Source organism: Babylonia areolata, chromosome 23, assembly GCF_041734735.1.
Source record: "Babylonia areolata isolate BAREFJ2019XMU chromosome 23, ASM4173473v1, whole genome shotgun sequence".
In the NCBI taxonomy this organism is placed as follows: domain Eukaryota; kingdom Metazoa; phylum Mollusca; class Gastropoda; order Neogastropoda; family Buccinidae; genus Babylonia; species Babylonia areolata.
In genome coordinates, this window is record NC_134898.1 from 1,603,399 (window position 1) to 1,622,394 (window position 18,996).

At 43.0% G+C, this 18,996-nt stretch overlaps 1 protein-coding gene across 5 annotated transcripts in view; it reads left to right on the forward strand.

The window, feature by feature from the left end:
- LOC143297871 (tubby-related protein 3-like) overlaps positions 1 to 8,418 on the forward strand; it is a 144,285-nt gene extending 135,867 nt beyond the window's left edge. For 2 of the 5 annotated variants that reach the window (XM_076610399.1, XM_076610398.1), the window contains exons 12-16: positions 323 to 422; positions 1,745 to 1,843; positions 4,714 to 4,801; positions 5,463 to 5,546; positions 7,983 to 8,418. In XM_076610399.1, coding sequence (XP_076466514.1) covers positions 323 to 422; positions 1,745 to 1,843; positions 4,714 to 4,801; positions 5,463 to 5,546; positions 7,983 to 8,116 — 505 coding nt within the window. In that variant the 3' untranslated portion in view covers positions 8,117 to 8,418. The remainder of the gene's footprint in view (positions 1 to 322; positions 423 to 1,744; positions 1,844 to 4,713; positions 4,802 to 5,462; positions 5,547 to 7,982) is intronic. The other 3 variants (XM_076610402.1, XM_076610401.1, XM_076610400.1) reach the window with 3 other exon arrangements.
- The last annotated feature ends 10,578 nt before the right edge of the window (positions 8,419 to 18,996 follow it).

Consider the following 18,996-nt stretch of genomic DNA (forward strand, 5'->3'; position numbering starts at 1 on the left):
CCCAGAATAGCGCACTCTGCTTGGCTAATCACAAAATCACGTGTACAGTGCGTGATGGATTTTTATTTCTTGAAAATGCTATTCCATTCCGTCGTCTGAAACCGAATACATTTTATGTAGGAATGCTCACGCATTCCTTCGTCCGGAGAGAGTTAAAAACCAGGCGCAAGGCCATCACACCATTGATCGCCTCACAGAGAGAAAGATAGAGGGAGAGAGTGACCGTAAGTCTGACAAGAAAGGTAGAGCATGATCCTTTGCTTGTCCAATGGATATGTGAATAATGATGTGTCATCAGCAATGCGTGGTGTGATGGTTTCAGGTCCAACCTGCTTGGAACTCACTTCACACTGTTTGACAACGGAGACAACCCCCGTAAAAACGCTGACGGCGCTCGACAGGAGCTGGTGGCTGTGGCTTATGTGAGTCGTGTGTGTTGTGTATATCAACACACACACACACACACACACACACACACACAAGAAAATTTGGAAAATGAAATGAAGAACATTCAAGCAAAAAAACAAAAAAATTCAAAAAAATTTTTTTTTCTGTTCATGAGCAATGATGAAAGAGAGACTGTAGAATGATTTGTGTCTATATTTTGTTTTGCCCCAGCCTGACCAAAAAACATGTGCCTTTGTGATAGTTCTCTGATTGTAGTGGGTATGTGGGTGTGCATGTGCTCATTTGTGTTTGTGCTTGTATGTTTGTGTGTGCATGTGTGCAGTGTTTCTGATGGTTGGCATGATAGTTTGGTCTTTACAAGAGGGCACGTATGCATGCAAACAGAAGGGAGATCATGTATTGAAGGGAGGCTGCCTAGCTGTTTTTGATTTCTCTGTTCGGTTGGAGCAGTGTTTTACACGGTTGGAGCAGTGTTTTACACAGTTGGAGCAGTGTTTTACATGGGTGGAGCAGTGTTTTACACGGTTGGAGCAGTGTTTTACATGCGTGGAGCAGTGTTTTACCATGGGTGGAGCAGTGTTTTACATGGTTGGAGCAGTGTTTTACCATGGGTGGAGCAGTGTTTTACACGGTTGGAGCAGTGTTTTACATGGGTGGAGCAGTGTTTTACCATGGGTGGAGCAGTGTTTTACATGGGTGGAGCAGTGTTTTACACGGTTGGAGCAGTGTTTTACATGGTTGGAGCAGTGTTTTACCATGGGTGGAGCAGTGTTTTACACGGTTGGAGCAGTGTTTTACATGGTTGGAGCAGTGTTTTACATGGGTGGAGCAGTGTTTTACCATCGGTGGAGCAGTGTTTTACATGGTTGGAGCAGTGGTTTTACATGGTTGGAGCAGTGTTTTACACGGTTGGAGCAGTGTTTTACATGGTTGGAGCAGTGTTTTACACGGTTGGAGCAGTGTTTTACATGGGTGGAGCAGTGTTTTACACGGTTGGAGCAGTGTTTTACACGGGTGGAGCAGTGTTTTACACAGGTGGAGCAGTGTTTTACATGGTTGGAGCAGTGGTTTTACATGGTTGGAGCAGTGTTTTACATGGTTGGAGCAGTGTTTTACAGGGAAAGGAATAAGACCCCTGCTGGAGTCTGCCCCATGGCTCATGGCATGTTAGGTTCAATGTTATTTTAGGACGGATATTTTCTTTCATGCATACAGCTTGTGTTCACCCAGAAGACTGTGCGTGTGTGTGTTGTGGCCACTGTCAGGATGAGGACTGAAGATGTAGATATAATGTGAATGAGGACTGAAGATGTAGATATGATACTATGTGTGGCAGGAAACCAACGTGCTGGGGTTCAAAGGGCCTCGCAAGATGACCGTCATCATCCCCGGCATGACCTCTGACCACAAACGGGTGGACATCCAGCCTAAAGGGGTGAGTGGGACAGGGGGAGCAGGGGACGGGGGGGGAGGGGGGGGTCAGGGGACAGGGGGGGGCATGGGGGGCAGGGGACAGGGGGGGGGGCAGGGGGGGCAGGGGACAGGGGGGGGTGTGCATGGGACAGGGGGGGCATGGGGGGCAGGGGACAGGGGGGGCAGGGGGCAGGGGACAGGGGGTGTGTGCATGGGACAGGGGGGGCATGGGGGGCAGGAGACAGGGGGGGACAGGGGGCATGGGGGGCAGGGGACAGGTGGGGTGTGCATGGGACAGGGGGGGCATGGGGGGCAGGGGACAGGGGGGGGCATGTGGGGCAGGGGACAGGGGGGGGCAGGGGGCATGGGGGGCAGGGGACAGGTGGGGTGTGCATGGGACAGGGGGGGCAGGGGACAGGGGGGGCATGGGGGGCAGGGGACATGGGGGGGGCAGGGGGCATGGGGGGTAGGGGACAGGGGGGGCATGGGAGGCAGGGGACAGGGGGGGGCATGAGGGGCAGGGGACAGGTGGGGTGTGCATGGGACAGGGGGGGCATGGGGGGCAGGGGACAGGGGGGGCAGGGGACAGGTGGGGGGTGCATGGGACAGGGGGGGGCAGGGGGCAGGGGACAGGTGGGGGGTGCATGGGACAGGGGGGGCATGGGGGGCAGGGGGGGGATGCATGGGACAGCGGGGCATGGGGGGGTACAGGGGGGGGCAGGGGACAGGGGGGGGCAGGGGACAGGTGGGGGAGGGGGGGGGCAGGGGACAGGGGGGGGGGCAGGGGGGCAGGGGACAGGGGGGGGGACAGGGGACAGGGGAGGGGGCAGGGGACATGGAGGACTCTCTGGGTCATTTGGTGATCTCTTTGTCATTGTCGCTTACAGCCCAGCCATCTGCTGGTCACAGCTGAAAACACGGTCTGCAAGTTGTAGATGTTTCTGTTATCAAGCACTGTCTGAAGGTTGTGGATATTTCTGTTAACAAGCAATGTCTGAAGACTGTAGATATTTCTGTTACCAAGCACTGTAAGTTGTAGATATTTGTTTATCAAGCACTGTCTGAAGATTGTAGATATTTCTGTTACCAAGCACTGTAAGTTGTAGATATTTGTTTATCAAGCACTGTCTGAAGATTGTAGATATTTCTGTTACCAAGCACTGTAAGTTGTAGATATTTGTTTATCAAGCACTGTCTGAAGGTTGTAGATATTTCTGTTACCAAGCACTGTAAGTTGTAGATATTTGTTTATCAAGCACTGTCTGAAGGTTGTGGATATTTCTGTTATCAAGCAATGTCTTTAAGTTGTAGATATTTGTTTATCAAGCACTGTCTGCAAGCTGTAGATGTTTCTGTTATCAAGCACTGTCTTTAAGTTGCAGATATTTCTTTATCAAACACTGTCTTTTAGTTGTAGACAAGCACTACCAGTAAGTTGTAGATATTTCTTGGTCAAGTACTGCCCATAAGTTGTAGATATTTCTTTGTTAAGTACTGCCCATAAGTTGTAGATATTTCTTTGTCAAGTACTGCCCATAAGTTGTAGATATTTCTTTGTTAAGTACTGCCCATAAGTTGTAGATATTTCTTTGTCAAGAACTGCCCATAAGTTGTAAATATTTCAAAGAGCCACTGGATTCCTAATTTAGCTGTGAACTATTTCAAACACAAGTTGACTGTCATATAAAAGATTTCCAATGGAAGAAGATGGAGCAGCAGATTTTGAAAATGAATGAGGTAGAAATGTTTTCTGTTGCTGTTCACAGATGATCGCAGATGATATGCATGGGGCAGTTGCATTACCACAAATGCAATTTACTTCAGAAGTTAATTTTGTTTTTATAGCATCCAGTCATAGTCAGTATTTTAGACTGGTTGGCCTTCTGCTACTGTAATGTGCTTTAGTTTTGGAAGAAAACACGTGATGAGTTTTGTGGGGGCTGCAGTTGGCATTTTCTCCAGGAAGGGTCAGGCCCCAGTTTCAGTTCATTGACATGGTTCCAACAGGTTGTCCCCAGTGGAGAATAACCTTTATGTCCTGAAAATGGAATACCAATTTCTATAGCATTAGTGACTAGTCATTGCGCCTTGTTCACGCAGTGATCCACCTGTGCGTTTCCTATAATCCCTTCGTGATCCAACAAAATCCAATCTTTGTGCCGTGAACAATCAAAATATGAATTTCATGACAAATTTCTCTTACAAGTTCTCCTCTTGTTTTCAAATTAAATTATTTTAATGTTTGTAATACAGATTTAGAATTGACACAAAATAGCATCTGAAAAAGAGTAATGCGAAGATTAATTCTATGATTTAGACCAGTTGATATACCCATACATTCTGCTTTGAATGTAGAAAAATATCTGCCAGTATAACAGTACTTCTTTACTTTTAATGATGGGATCATAAATGCTGCCCCTGCCTGGTTGTTTTCAACTCCTCAACCATCTGTATACCTTAAGGGGATTTGGAAAGTTTTCTTGAATGTGAGATTTATCAAACTTAGACATAGTAGGGCCTTCAGTTTTCTTTAAATCAGTATGATTTATGTCAAAAGAACCATTGTTCATCTCCCATTTAGGTTTTGTTGTGTATGATAACTGAAGGGCAGTTAGATTTGAGTCTTCTCCTGATGTTTCAAAATGCCAGATGTATAGGTACATAATTATAGTTGTGAGGGAGCAATAGACCGTGCTCTTTTCAGGAAATCTCAGCAGAAGCTGATTTTTCAACTGTTGTACTTCTTAAGATATACTTTGCTGATGCAAGTTTCATCTGTTCTGTGTTTGTGTGCATGTGTGTGCTTGTGCATGTGCATGCATGTATGTGTGGGTGTGTATGTGTACATGTGTGTGTGTGTGTGTGTATGTGTACATGTGTGTGTGTGTGAAGAACCATGATGGACTGGTGGAACGGTGGAAGAGGAAAAACATGGAGAACTTGCTGGAACTACACAACAAAACCCCTGTCTGGAATGATGGTAAGGGTACTCTGTGTGTGTGTGTGTGTGTGTGTGTGTGTGTGTGTGTGTGTGTGTGTGTGTGTGTGTGTGTGTGTGTATCTACATGTTATTCCTACAGGAATAGGTTAAGAATTCAACAGATACAAACATATAAGTTGTCTGGATATCAGTGTATTTTGTGAAATGTCTTGTCTTGCACAAAGCAACATAACATTTCAATAGAAACAAAAACTTGTTTTTGGATGATGAGCCAAAAGATATTATTTGGATCAACTCATGCAGTTTACACTTTGTCTGACTGGAGTTATTCCACTTGTTAATACTGGACATTAATCCTGAAATTGATTTTGGTGGAGGGGGGGGGTGGGTTGCGTAAGCATTTGTAGTTATTTTTACAACATACCAAAGTCCGAAATTGATGAAGACAAACGGTTGATTGATCTGTATTATGATTGTAAAACAGTAAAATTCCATGGGCTGCATTAGATAGAATTGCTCAGATTTAAGCATGCAACTTTCAGTTCAACAAACCACTTGTGTGGTATGGTGGGGAAAAAGTTGTGGATCAATATGAATGTGAGTACTGGGACTAGTATCCTGCTGCAGGAAGTGTCAGGTTGCTGTGATAACTGCCTCGTGTGAGTGGACCGTAACCATTACACTGCACGCAATGTTGCAGACACACAGTCCTACGTCTTGAACTTCCATGGCCGAGTGACGCAGGCTTCCGTGAAGAATTTCCAGATTGTCCACGATAATGATGGTGAGTCACTGTGGTGTCCGATAATGACAAGTCAGGATTGAGCAGAATGTTGATGGTAACGATGGTAAATCACTGTGGTGAACGGTAATGACAACTCAAGATTGAGCAGGATGTTGATGGTAACGATGGTAAATCACTGTGGTGAACGATAATGACAAGTCAGGATTGAGCAGGATGTTGATGGTAACGATGGTAAATCACTGTGGTGAACGATAATGACAAGTCAAGACTGAGCAGGATGTTGATGGTAACGATGGTAAATCACTGTGGTGAACGATAATGACAAGTCAAGATTGAGCAGGATGTTGATGGTAACGATGGTAAATCACTGTGGTGAACGATAATGACAAGTCAAGATGGTGCAGGAACATTGAAAGTGATGGTCAGGTTTTGGTTTTGAAGAGAAAACACATTTTTGATGGAGTAAACCTAGATGATGAGTTGGTGTGGACTGCATGTGTGAACTGTGTGTTACAGTGGACTACATGTGTGAACTGTGTGTTACAGTGGACTACATGTGTGAACTGTGTGTTACAGTGGACTACATGTGTGAACTGAACTACATGTGTGTTTCAGTGGACTATATGTGCTACCTGTGTGTTACAGTGGACTATATGTGCTACATGTGTGTTACAGTGGACTATAATCTACCTGTGTGTTACAATGGACTATATGTGTTACATGTGTGTTACAGTGGACTATAATCTACCTGTGTGTTACAGTGGACTATATGTGCTACATGTGTGTTACAGTGGACTGTATGTGTTACTTGTGTGTTACAGTAGACTATATGTGTTACAGTGGACTAAATGTGCTACCTGTGTGTTACAGTGGACTATATGTAATGCCTGTGTGTTACAGTGGACTATATGTGCTAGCTGTGTGATGCAGTGGACTATATGTGCTACCTGTGTGTTACAGTGGACTATATGTGTTACCTGTGTGTTGCAGTGGACTATATGTGTTACCTGTGTGTTGCAGTGGACTATATGTGCTACCTGTGTGTTGCAGTGGACTATATGTGCTACATGTGTGTTGCAGTGGACTATATGTGCTACCTGTTTGTTGCAGTGGACTATATGTCTTACCTGTGTGATGCAGTGGACTATATGTGCTACCTGTGTGTTGCAGTGGACTATATGTGTTACCTGTGTGTTACAGTGGACTATATGTGCTACATGTGTGTTGCAGTGGACTATATGTGCTACCTGTGTGTTGCAGTGGACTATATGTGCTACCTGTGTGTTACAGTGGACTATATGTGCTACCTGTGTGTTGCAGTGGACTATATGTGCTACCTGTGTGTTACAGTGGACTATATGTCTACCTGTTTGTTACAGTGGACTATATGTCTACCTGTGTGTTGCAGTGGACTATATGTGCTACCTGTGTGTTGCAGTGGACTATATGTGCTACATGTGTGTTACAGTGGACTATATGTGCTACCTGTGTGATGCAGTGGACTATATGTCTACCTGTGTGTTACAGTGGACTATATGTCTACCTGTGTGTTACAGTGGACTATATGTGTTACCTGTGTGTTGCAGTGGACTATATGTGCTACCTGTGTGATGCAGTGGACTATATGTGCTAGCTGTGTGTTACAGTGGACTATATGTCTACCTGTGTGTTACAGTGGACTATATGTGCTACCTGTGTGTTACAGTGGACTATATGTGTTACCTGTGTGTTGCAGTGGACTATATGTGTTACCTGTGTGTTGCAGTGGACTATATGTGCTACCTGTGTGTTGCAGTGGACTATATGTGTTACCTGTGTGTTACAGTGGACTATATGTCTACCTGTGTGTTACAGTGGACTATATGTGCTACATGTGTGTTACAGTGGACTATATGTGCTACCTGTTTGTTGCAGTGGACTATATGTCTACCTGTGTGTTGCAGTGGACTATATGTCTACATGTGTGTTGCAGTGGACTATATGTGCTAGCTGTGTGTTGCAGTGGACTATATGTGCTACCTGTTTGTTGCAGTGGACTATATGTCTACCTGTGTGTTGCAGTGGACTATATGTGCTACCTGTGTGTTGCAGTGGACTATATGTGCTACCTGTGTGTTGCAGTGGACTATATGTGCTACCTGTGTGTTGCAGTGGACTATATGTGCTACCTGTGTGTTGCAGTGGACTATATGTCTACCTGTTTGTTGCAGTGGACTATATGTGCTACCTGTTTGTTGCAGTGGACTATATGTCTACCTGTGTGTTACAGTGGACTATATGTCTACCTGTTTGTTGCAGTGGACTATATGTGCTACCTGTGTGTTACAGTGGACTATATGTCTACCTGTTTGTTGCAGTGGACTATATGTGCTACCTGTGTGTTGCAGTGGACTATATGTCTACCTGTTTGTTGCAGTGGACTATATGTCTACCTGTTTGTTGCAGTGGACTATATGTGCTAGCTGTGTGTTGCAGTGGACTACATCGTGATGCAGTTTGGGCGAGTGGCGGAGGACGTGTTCACCATGGACTACAACTACCCCATGTGTGCCCTGCAGGCCTTCGGCATCGCCCTGTCCAGCTTCGACGGCAAACTGGCCTGCGAGTAGGAGCAGTGCTCTCCCCTTTCTCTCCCTCACCTGCAGCGCTAGTCAGCCCTTGGTCCTCGCACCCCCCCACCCCCCCACCTCCTCCCACCCGCATCCCTTCCACCCCCCTCCCTGTCTGGCGCCGGCTGTGGCTGCTGGTGGCTTCCTGGCAGTGACGGCCGATGGTGGGGTGGACAGACAGACAGACAGCAGCATGCACACACACACACTGGTGTGGATGGGAATCGGGGGTTCCCTCCCTTTGATGGGAGAGTGGGACAAGGTGGGGGGGCTGGGGGGGGGTTCTCGTTTTGTTGTTGACAGTTGTTGGACGGGATAGACTTCTTTTCTCTCTCTCTCTCTCTCTCTCTCTCTCTCTCTCTCTCTCTCTCTCTCTCTCTCTTTCTGTCTGTTTGATATATCTATCTATATATACATTTTATTTCTTTTTAAATGAGAGATGAATAGTATGCAAATGTTTTCTTTTTTCTTTTTAATGAAGGCAAACATTGTGGTGTGTATGGTTCTTGCTGTATTCTCTTTTTCTTTCTGTCTTTCTTGCTGTCTCTTTGTCCCCATGTCTCTGTCTCTTTGTATTTGTTTTCTCTCTCTCCATGATGGCAAAAGGAGACTGTTTGCTGAGGGATGTTTCTGATGCTGATCTCTAGTTGGGGGGACTGCTTTTGTGTGTGCAGTGTGTGTGTCAGAGAGAGAGAGAGAGAGGGATTTGAGATATCTGTATATTTAGTGTCTCTGTCTACTACTACTACAGCTGTTGCATCATGTATTTGGAGATTTTTGTTTTATTTCAATTTGATAGCCTTGCAGTTGTTGTTGTTTTTTGTTTACACATCACTGCAGGGATTTTGGAAGAGGACTTTATCATTAATATTATTGCTATTATTACTATTCTTATTGCATGTCTTGTGAGTTATACATATATATACATATATATGATTATATGATATGTATATACAAACTAAAATGTTTTTCATCTTTGAAGAATCAGTGTTGAATTTGTTCTTTTTCATGTCCAACATGGTTTGTTACAGGTTTGTGGATTTGCTGACCAAATGTTTTGAGTTCTTTTTATTTTGAAATGTGTGTTGGCTGTGTGCAGTATGGATGCTCAAGCTCTTATGAATTTTGGGGTGATAAAGAAGTAAAGTCAGGAAATTTACAGCCAAATTACTGTTGTTTCATGTGGGGTGTGTGTGTGTGTGTGTGTGTGTGTGTGTGTGTGTGTGATGAGGAGTCAGTGTCACAAGCAGGCAGTTTTTGTCAGGGAAGAGTGATGGCCTATGCAGGGTTTGTGATGCACACAACATGAAAGTGAAGGAATGTGTCACCCTGCCTGCACACTTTGTGGTACATGGTGAATGTTTTGTTGTCCTGTGACTTGTCATTCCCTGCTTCATCCACATGTCTGGAGATTAACTTGCCTGATGTCGGAATATTTATCACCCTCTTCTTCCTCTCGTTGTCTCTGTCTCTGTCTCTGTCTCTCTCTTTCTCTCTCTTTCGTGTTTCTTCCTCATCTTCCCCCACACCCACCCTATCTTTTCTGTCTGTTCCTCTCTGTCTTCTCTCTGTGTGATTCTCCCAGTTGCAACAATGTACAGCTTGTCACTGGGTTTCAGTTCTGCAAAACAAAACTGTTTCAACATATCATTGTTATATATCTATACACGCATATATATATATATACATTGTTTTCAACTGCTCACACACAAAGAGGAATGTGAAGATTTGTCTTGGTTTTTCTTTTTGTTGTTGTTGTTGCTGGTCTTTTTTTGTGTCTGTTTTTTTTTAGGTGGGGTATGTTGTGATGAATGTGATCCATAGATATATATATAAACAAGTTTGAAGATTAGGCCTTGTATGATATATAAACAACTTTGAAGATGAGACACTGTATGATATGCAAAAGAGGTGTACTTAGCACACAATGTTTGTGACATATTTTACTCTGTACATTTTTTATGTGGGTCATACACCTCTGGTGTTTGGTGTTTTGCAGGTTTTTGGATGTGCCAGGATAATCTGAATACATCTATGGCATTGCAACACCTGTGGCATAAGCCTTGTATAGGTTTTTGAATGCGCCAGCCTTTTGTGAATACATCTATGGCATGGCAACACCTCTGCTGTAAGCCTTGTTGAAGGTTTTTGGATGTGCCAGTACAGTTTTGAAAGTGTGTACATGCCGGGCACACAGGGGCTGGGGTGTGTGTGTGTGGTGGGGAGTTGGGGATGGGGGGTGTGGGGGGGAGATGGGTAGACAAAGGAGCAGGCCAGACACACAGAGAACTCCACTCTTCTCTTCTACTGAAAGAACCAAGTGAAAATGGTGATGTGAACGTTTGGGTTCAATGCATTTCTATCAGCATGTCATTCCTGGCAGACTGCAGCGATGATGATAACGTTGAGATCTGTTGCCAGTGGTTGGTTTCTGTATGTGGCACAGTTCCTGGCTTGTGACATTCCTCTGTACTGTATAAATATCTTTGTTGCTTTTGTTGGAAAAGTTATAAAAAGAAAAAAACTGTCTGCTTGTGGGGGAGATGCATTGAAGGTATGTGTGTTGGGGGAGGGGTGGGGGAGCGGGAGAGAGAGATACAGCACAAGAACAATTTTGTTTTCAGTGACAGAATGAATTTGAATCAGCAAAAATATCTTCTTTTTTTTTTACACCAGTGCCTCAGGGCAGAGAGAACTATGAAATCAAAATATTCACAAAAATGACATTGAATTATTGAAGTACAGACAGGACACTTGGACACACTCAAATACATGCACATCCGTGCACATGTTTACAATTGTAATACTTGCAGTGGACAAATAAGAAAGATGCATACTTACATGAAAAAAAAGAGAATAAACATACTTTAATAAACACACGTGTATATATCCAGGTGGATTCAGATACATACACATTTTAAGTAAGCAGATTTTCATTTGTATTTGAAAAGAGAGAGAGGGAGGTGACTGGTGAGGAGAGAGCAACCAAATAGGCATGGGATGGTACCTAGGGGTGTTTGAATGCGTGTGTGTGTGTGTGTGTGTGTGTGTGTGTGTGTGTGTGTGTGTGTGTGTGTGTGATTTGATGGAAAAACAGGTTTTGTTGATGATAGATGTTGGTGTAAATAAACAAGTGATGTGAGCATTGTGACAGGGTCCTGACTGATAAAACACTGACTGCATGACATCAGCACGTGTTTACATTTTCAACAATTCCACCTGTTGAAGTGTACCTGTGTTCGGTCATCTCTGCACTCAGTGTTGATCCATTGCTGTTGGGGGAGGGGGAAGGGATTCCAATTGCATATTCTTGGTTTTGTCTTGTATTATCATGCAGTGTAACGACTGAATTTTATTTTGAAAAGCACATCACTGCATATCTGTTATCCTAAAAATTTAAGAATTTTGTCCTGTCTTGTGCAACGTATTGCTAGCTTCCAGGATGAAAGCTGTTTTAGTTTAAAGAAAAAAGAAAGGTTTGAAAGAGACGAAAAGGTATCATGTTGTTTCTATTTTCAGAATAAGGGCAACACAATATGTATAGATGGAACATTTAGTTCAGGTATTGTCTGTTAATTTCTTTGAGATATGACCTTTTTTTTTCAGTAAGACATTCAAGAAACAAATATTGATATATTTTAGATTTTTTTAGGCAAGACAAGAGAGAACAAACCTTTACTCTAAAATATATGGGTTTTTTTCAAAAATTGGTAGTGCTGTGTATCAGTTTTGTATTATTTTGGTTCTGCTTTCCCTGTCTGTGCTAGAAGTTCATGTCAGACACAACACTTCTTCTTCTGATTAGTTGATTGTCCATCACTGCAATATGATTTAGACACAAACCCTTTTGTTCATTTCAGCACACACACACACACACACACACACACACACACACACACACAGACGCACACACACACACACACACAGACGCAGACGCACACACACACACACACACACACAGACACACACACACACACACACACACAGACGCACACACACACACACACACACACACACACTGGTTGAGGAGGATGGGTGAGGGACAGGACATGAGGTGGGGGGGGGGGGGGGTCAGTACAACACTCCAACAGCCAAACAGCAGGCAGCCACTCACGGCTTCCACACACTGAACCAGGGACAGTTGCACAAAAGGGCTCTGATCACAGATCTGGAGACAATCAATATCAAACTCTAGGTCAAGGAACTGTATTTCTAGCAGACTGCCTGAGAACTTGCACTGAGTAAATGTTAAAAGACTGTCATAAAAAAAAACAGTAATGGATCAGATGTACGTGTTATCTGATCATCAGAGAGAAATTATTTTACGAAGATGGAAGAGGATTTTTTGGGTTGTTGTTGTTTTGTTTTTGCGGGGGGTGGGGTTGGGGTTGTCTTTGTTTTTTTTATACTGTGATTGATTGATCGGCTCATGTTTATTTTACATCATTGTTCAGTGTAAGTGTAGTTCTGTAATGCTGTGGAGTCCGTAGTTCATTCATTCAGGTAGTGTGCCCGGTTTTCTTTCTTTTGTTTTTTGAACAACTATTTATTTATCAGTGTGCCAAAAGGCTTACAACAACTTGAAGTGTGTGTGTGTGTGTGTGTGCAGGGGGAGGGGGATTGTGGTACATGTATATTGATATGAGTTTGTGGGCACATTCTTTTGCTGCTTTTTTTTCTATTGCTATTATGCAAGAGAATGACTTTGGACTGGATCAAAGGAGGGGTTTGAATAATGTGATAATTACTCTTTAAGCATATGAACAATCATTTAGTGAAGGATGTCACATTTTGATTAATGCAATTCAATAGCTTTTTTTTCTTCTTCTGAAAATAGCATAATTATGTGTCCTTTGCATCTCTTTTCCTATTTTAGTGCTGTCTGTCTGTCTGTCTCTCTCTGTCTCTGTATCTCTCTCTCTCTTTGCCTCTCTGTCTCTCTCTCTCTCTCCCTGTCTCTCTCTCTCTCTCTCTCTCTCTGTGGATAAATTGTTGAGACAAGAATGTCTCTTGAAGTTTTCCTTGTGAAATGTCTGTCACTCTGTATGTCAGTCTTCGTTATGAAAGGCTTGATCAGAGAATGGTCCAAAGAGTTACGCCTATCTATCTATCTATCTATCTATATCTATATATATATATATATATATATATATATATATATATATATATATATGTATGTATATACGTATGTGTCTGTCTGTCTGTCTGTCAGTCGGTCTCTCTCTCTCTCTCTCTCTCTCTCTCTCTCTCTCTCTCTCTCTCTATATATATATATATATATATATATATGGGTAGAATGAGGGTCTGTATGGGGTGCTGGGCTCCACACCTCACAGAGTTGATGTACAGTCTAGGAACAACACTGATCTCTTGTCAGAAGTTGGGGTTTTTTGTGGGTTTTTTTTTTTTATCAGACATGCAAAGTCCATGATATACAGTGAAATCAGACTGAAGTTCAAACTATGACTGGTGTTAAGGGGAAGTGTGAAGGGGGAGGGAGGGGAGGGGAAGGAGTGGATGGAGGGACAGGGGAAGGGGGGAGAGGTGGAGGGGGAGGGGGGGGGTGGGCTGTAGTTTTTAGCCCCAAGTAAAACTCGCTGAACGAATGATTACTGTTCAATTTTAAACAAAGGAAGGAGTATCCCACCTGCTCAAAGAGTTGACTGACTGTTCCATCATTATTGTGGAATGAATTTAACTTGCATATTTTCACTTCCGTCCATGTCTCGTGCCAGTTTCTTCATCATGTCGGGCATTGTCTCTTCATCATATCGGGTATTGTCTCTTCATCATGTCGGGTGTTGTCTCTTATTGTCTCTTCATCATGTCGGGTATTGTCTCTTCATCATGTCGGGTATTGTCTCTTCATCATGTTGGGTATTGTCTCTTCATCATGTTGGGTATTGTCTCTTCATCATGTTGGGTATTGTCTCTTCATCATGTCGGGTATTGTCTCTTCATCATGTCGGGTATTGTCTCTTCATCATGTCGGGTATTGTCTCTTATTGTCTCTTCATCATGTCGGGTATTGTCTCTTCATCATGTTGGGTATTGTCTCTTCATCATGTTGGGTATTGTCTCTTATTGTCTCTTCATCATGTTGGGTATTGTCTCTTCATCATGTTGGGTATTGTCTCTTCATCATGTCGGGTATTGTCTCTTCATCATGTCGGGTATTGTCTCTTCATCATGTTGGGTATTGTCTCTTCATCATGTTGGGTATTGTCTCTTCATCATGTCGGGTATTGTCTCTTCATCATGTCGGGTATTGTCTCTTCATCATGTTGGGTATTGTCTCTTCATCATGTTGGGTATTGTCTCTTCATCATGTCGGGTATTGTCTCTTATTGTCTCTTCATCATGTTGGGTATTGTCTCTTCATCATGTCGGGTATTGTCTCTTCATCATGTTGGGTATTGTCTCTTCATCATGTCGGGTATTGTCTCTTCATCATGTTGGGTATTGTCTCTTCATCATGTCGGGTATTGTCTCTTCATCATGTCGGGTATTGTCTCTTATTGTCTCTTCATCATGTTGGGTATTGTCTCTTCATCATGTCGGGTATTGTCTCTTCATCATGTTGGGTATTGTCTCTTCATCATGTCGGGTATTGTCTCTTCATCATGTCGGGTACTGTCTCTTCATCATGTCGGGTATTGTCTCTTCATCATGTCGGGTATTGTCTCTTCATCATGTTGGGTATTGTCTCTTCATCATGTCGGGTATTGTCTCTTCATCATGTCGGGTATTGTCTCTTCATCATGTCGGGTATTGTCTCTTCATCATGTTGGGTATTGTCTCTCAGCTTTGCTTTCACTGCAGCTGGCTTGTCATTTTTATCTCACTTTACTTATATAAACATATAATGTGATTATAAATGACATACATGTCCTGCTTTTCACATGGTTTAGTATGTTTGCATACATGTGAGTGTGTATGTGCGTATGTACTTGCGGACAGGCTGGAGCTGGAACAAGTCTTTGGGTCTTGCATGTAAATCTCAAACATGAAAATTGTCGAAAGGTAAAATCATTTTCAAAGAACAAATTAGGAAGGGAGCTAAAGAAACAGGTTTCTGTTGGATTTTTTTCAACTTGTTTAAAGAGTGGTGTGTTCAAGATTGGTGGGTTTTTGGATGGTGATAGCGCTTTTTGTTTTTTTCTGATTAAAGCTTTTGAGCATTTCTTTGTTTTTTTAATGACTGTGTTAGTTCTTGGTTAATTATCTTTTCCATATTTGATAATTCTGTCCTTTTTTTTTCTTTTTTTCCCCTTCTTTTTTGTGCTTGTTTGTTTTTGTTTGTTTTTCACATTGCCGTCCAGGTCTGCCTTGTGCAGGTGTAGACAGATGGGCAGCTGACCACTGCATCGTTCTTCTACCTTCTGAAGTCCTTTTGTTTCTCTTTGGATCATAGTTTTGCAACCATAATGTGTTATGCATGCACATATTTATTCACGTATGCACATAACATCACACAGTAGTTCAGCAAAGCAAGCCTTTAACTGCTAACTGTTTGATCTTGGTGATCAGTGAAGATTGTCATTTATCTGCATGTTCACCACTGAAAAAAAGAAAATGAAGTTTGATTTCTTCAAAATCTGTATATATTATGTAAAGCTAGAAGTGTACAAGAAAATTGTTATCATTTCCTAAAGCTACATTTTCCAACACTGTGTTGGAGTGTCAGTTTAGAGAACGTGAGGGATTAGCTGTCTAGTTTGTCTCACTTCCACAACCAAATCCTCTTTTGACCATTCCACACAATTTCTAAAAGATAGAAGATGGTGAATTTCTTTTTCTAACTTTTAGGGTTTCGTAAAGGGGTTGTCCAGCATGTCTATATCCTGACTGATGTGTCTGTCTGTGTATTTCAATGTTTGGATTTTCTGTGATTTATTTTCAGTGTGGTTTGCTTTGGGTGTGTGTGTATGTGTGTGTGTGTGCGGTTCAAAAAGTCCACTGTACTAGCTGAGTGTTCTGGGGTGTGTATGAATGGTGGGATAGAAATCTTCAGTCAAGCGTTGCCGTCCTTACATTTCAAAACATTTTCAAGAACATGCATATTTATTGATGTGTCATGTGGCCGTCCTTTCCAGCCAGGATGCTGGTCACTGCGGTGGTCAGCGCTGTTGGTTTTCTGCTTGTTGAAGGTCATAGATGATGGGCTGATGATGGTGAAGACAGCTGTTTTGTGCTGAAGAGAAATGCGATTTTTGTGATTGACGTACTGTTCTTGTTTTGTCGTTGTGGAAATGAATAAAGTGGAAACTGTTAGAAGATGGTCATGTGTGTTTGTGTGTTACCTGTGTGTGTGGGTTTGGTTTGTTTTGTCTGTTTGTGTGTGTGCATCTATGAGTGTGTTTTTGCATGAATGAATGTATGTTTGTGCGTGTGTGTGTGTGTGTATACACATGTATAGGTGTGTGTTCTGTGATTCACAACATCAGTTGCAAAAAGGAAAGGATCTCTCTCTCTCTCTCTCTCTCTCTCTCTCTCTCTCTCTCTCTCTCTCTCTCTTTCTCTCTCTCTGTCTCTCTGTCAGCCACATACACACAGACTTTCTCTTTTTTTCTCACTCTGATATACACGCTTACATTCTCACACACTCTGGCACACATACACACAGTATCTCAAAGTGACTTCAGCATCCAAGGAAAATACCACTCTGTACTCTAAAGAACTGTTTGAGATGCAGCTGCCATGGCAAAGTGGTTAGTGTTGTTACGTACTGATGGCTGGGAGGTTGTGGTTTCTATTCCCAATAGAGGTTGGGTTTTACAGCCCGCAGCCAGCTCCTACCCAGAGTTGAGTGCGCAAATGGCTATAATGGGAAGACAGGACTACACAGTCAAGTATCTTCCACTTCATGTATGCATCTTGGGGTTTTTTCAAGTTGTTCAAATTTCCTGATGAGTGGTGCAGATGTCTGCTTATCTCAGGCCTGGTTAATGCCAGGATATCATCATGAAAGGAAGTGTAGAGTACAGCATTCTCATGTTGTCAGAAACCTTAATGGACCTCTGCAGCAACATCGTCATCGTCGTCATCATCTCCACCTTCATCAATAAGAAGAAAACAAATGTCCCAAATTGTGTGGCCTTTCATTCCCTGCTCTCATGGTGGCCTCAGTTTCGATCCCCCTCCACTTCTGTGCTTGGGATGAGTCCTGTCAAGGTCTTTAGTGTCGGCAGATTCATGGGGGGCTGTTGTCGGGGGGGGGATGTGGTAGCAGTCTCACTCTGGGAGGGACGCTCACTCATTCTGGCTCGGCATCTAAGCCATAAGTTGTCAGTATGGGGCTTAGCAGGTGGTGTCCTAAGTATGTTAAATCAAAACAGGCACTGCTGAAGTGACTCCGCAGCAGTACAGGGTCTTATCCAACACTGCAACAGACAAACCCTGGTGTGGCTGTGTGGAGACACAGAATGATTGGTGTGGAAGTAACTGATGCCACTGAAACAGAGCAGATGATGGGACAGAAAAAAAAGGAAGCAAATTCAACAAACATTCACAATTTTCTTTTCATTAAAAAAAAAAGTAGGTAAAGTTATTCTGACCCAGCTACTGATTTAGTCAAGAAGCCAGACTGCATCGACAATGGTTCTGTCATTGAGGCACTTTAAGACAGCCGCCTAAGCTAGCACTCAATTGCTCCGAGCCCAGCACACCAGTGACATTACCAATGAATGCCTGCATGGGTGTCTTGTGTGATTTGCTTCACTCCCATCCAGACAGCAGCTGTATTCTTAGCAAGTGGAGCTGGACATATTCCCCTTGACTGTTGAGCCTCAGTGAGATACAATGATGCCAAGGTTGGAGGTGCAGCTAACACAACCTGTGTAGTTGTTAGAAGTGTATGTGGTTGATTTTGCAGAACAAAAGTACTGCAGTCTCAATAGGGAGAAATCCAAATAAAAGATAAAAAAAAATCGAGACTGACAGGTTGACATGTGAGCTCCATTTCATCTCAGTGAGGTGACAGCCCTTCACTGACATCTTGACATGTAAACTTCATTTCATCTCAGTGAAGTGACAGCCCTTCACTGACATCTTGACATGTAAACTCCATTTCATCTCAGTGAGGTGACAGCCCTTCACCGACGTCTTGACATGTAAGCTCCATTTCATCTCATTGAGGTGACAGCCCTTCACTGACATCTTGACATGTAAGCTCCATTTCATCTCAGTGAGGTGACAGCCCTTCACTGACGTCTTGACATGTAAATTCCATTTCATCTCATTGAGGTGACAGCCCTTCACTGACATCTTGACATGTAAGCTCCATTTCATCTCAGTGAGGTGACAGCCCTTCACTGACATCTTGACATGTAAGCTCCATTTCATCTCAGTGAGGTGACAGCCCTTCACTGACATCTTGACATGTAAGCTCCATTTCATCTCAGTGAGGTGACAGCCCTTCACTGACATCTTGACATGTAAGCTCCATTTCATCTCAGTGAGGTGACAGCCCTTCACTGAAGAGTATACACAGCAGCAACAAGAAAGGGGTCAAACTGGCCAGCATCTGCAGTAGGACATAGATTTGTTCAACACTGAAAGAATTTAAAGATATTAGTTTTGCCCAGTATTGCCTAAAGCGGCTTTTTTTTTTAATAACTGGAATGTGTTCTGGAATAACCAGGGGTCAGGAAATCGTCAGTTGGTATGTTGACGATGTTATATAAGAGTAGATGCTGAGGTTTGGTGCAGACTGGCTTCCACTGATGACTCCCAATTCAGGTCCTGGATCAGTATAATTTCTGTTACATCACGTCAGCCTTCAAGTTGTGTTCTGCTTGTTCATCTGTCTCAGTGTCAGACCATCTGCCTGTGTGTGTTTGTATATGTCTGTTTAAAGAGACAGATAAAGAGAGAGAGAG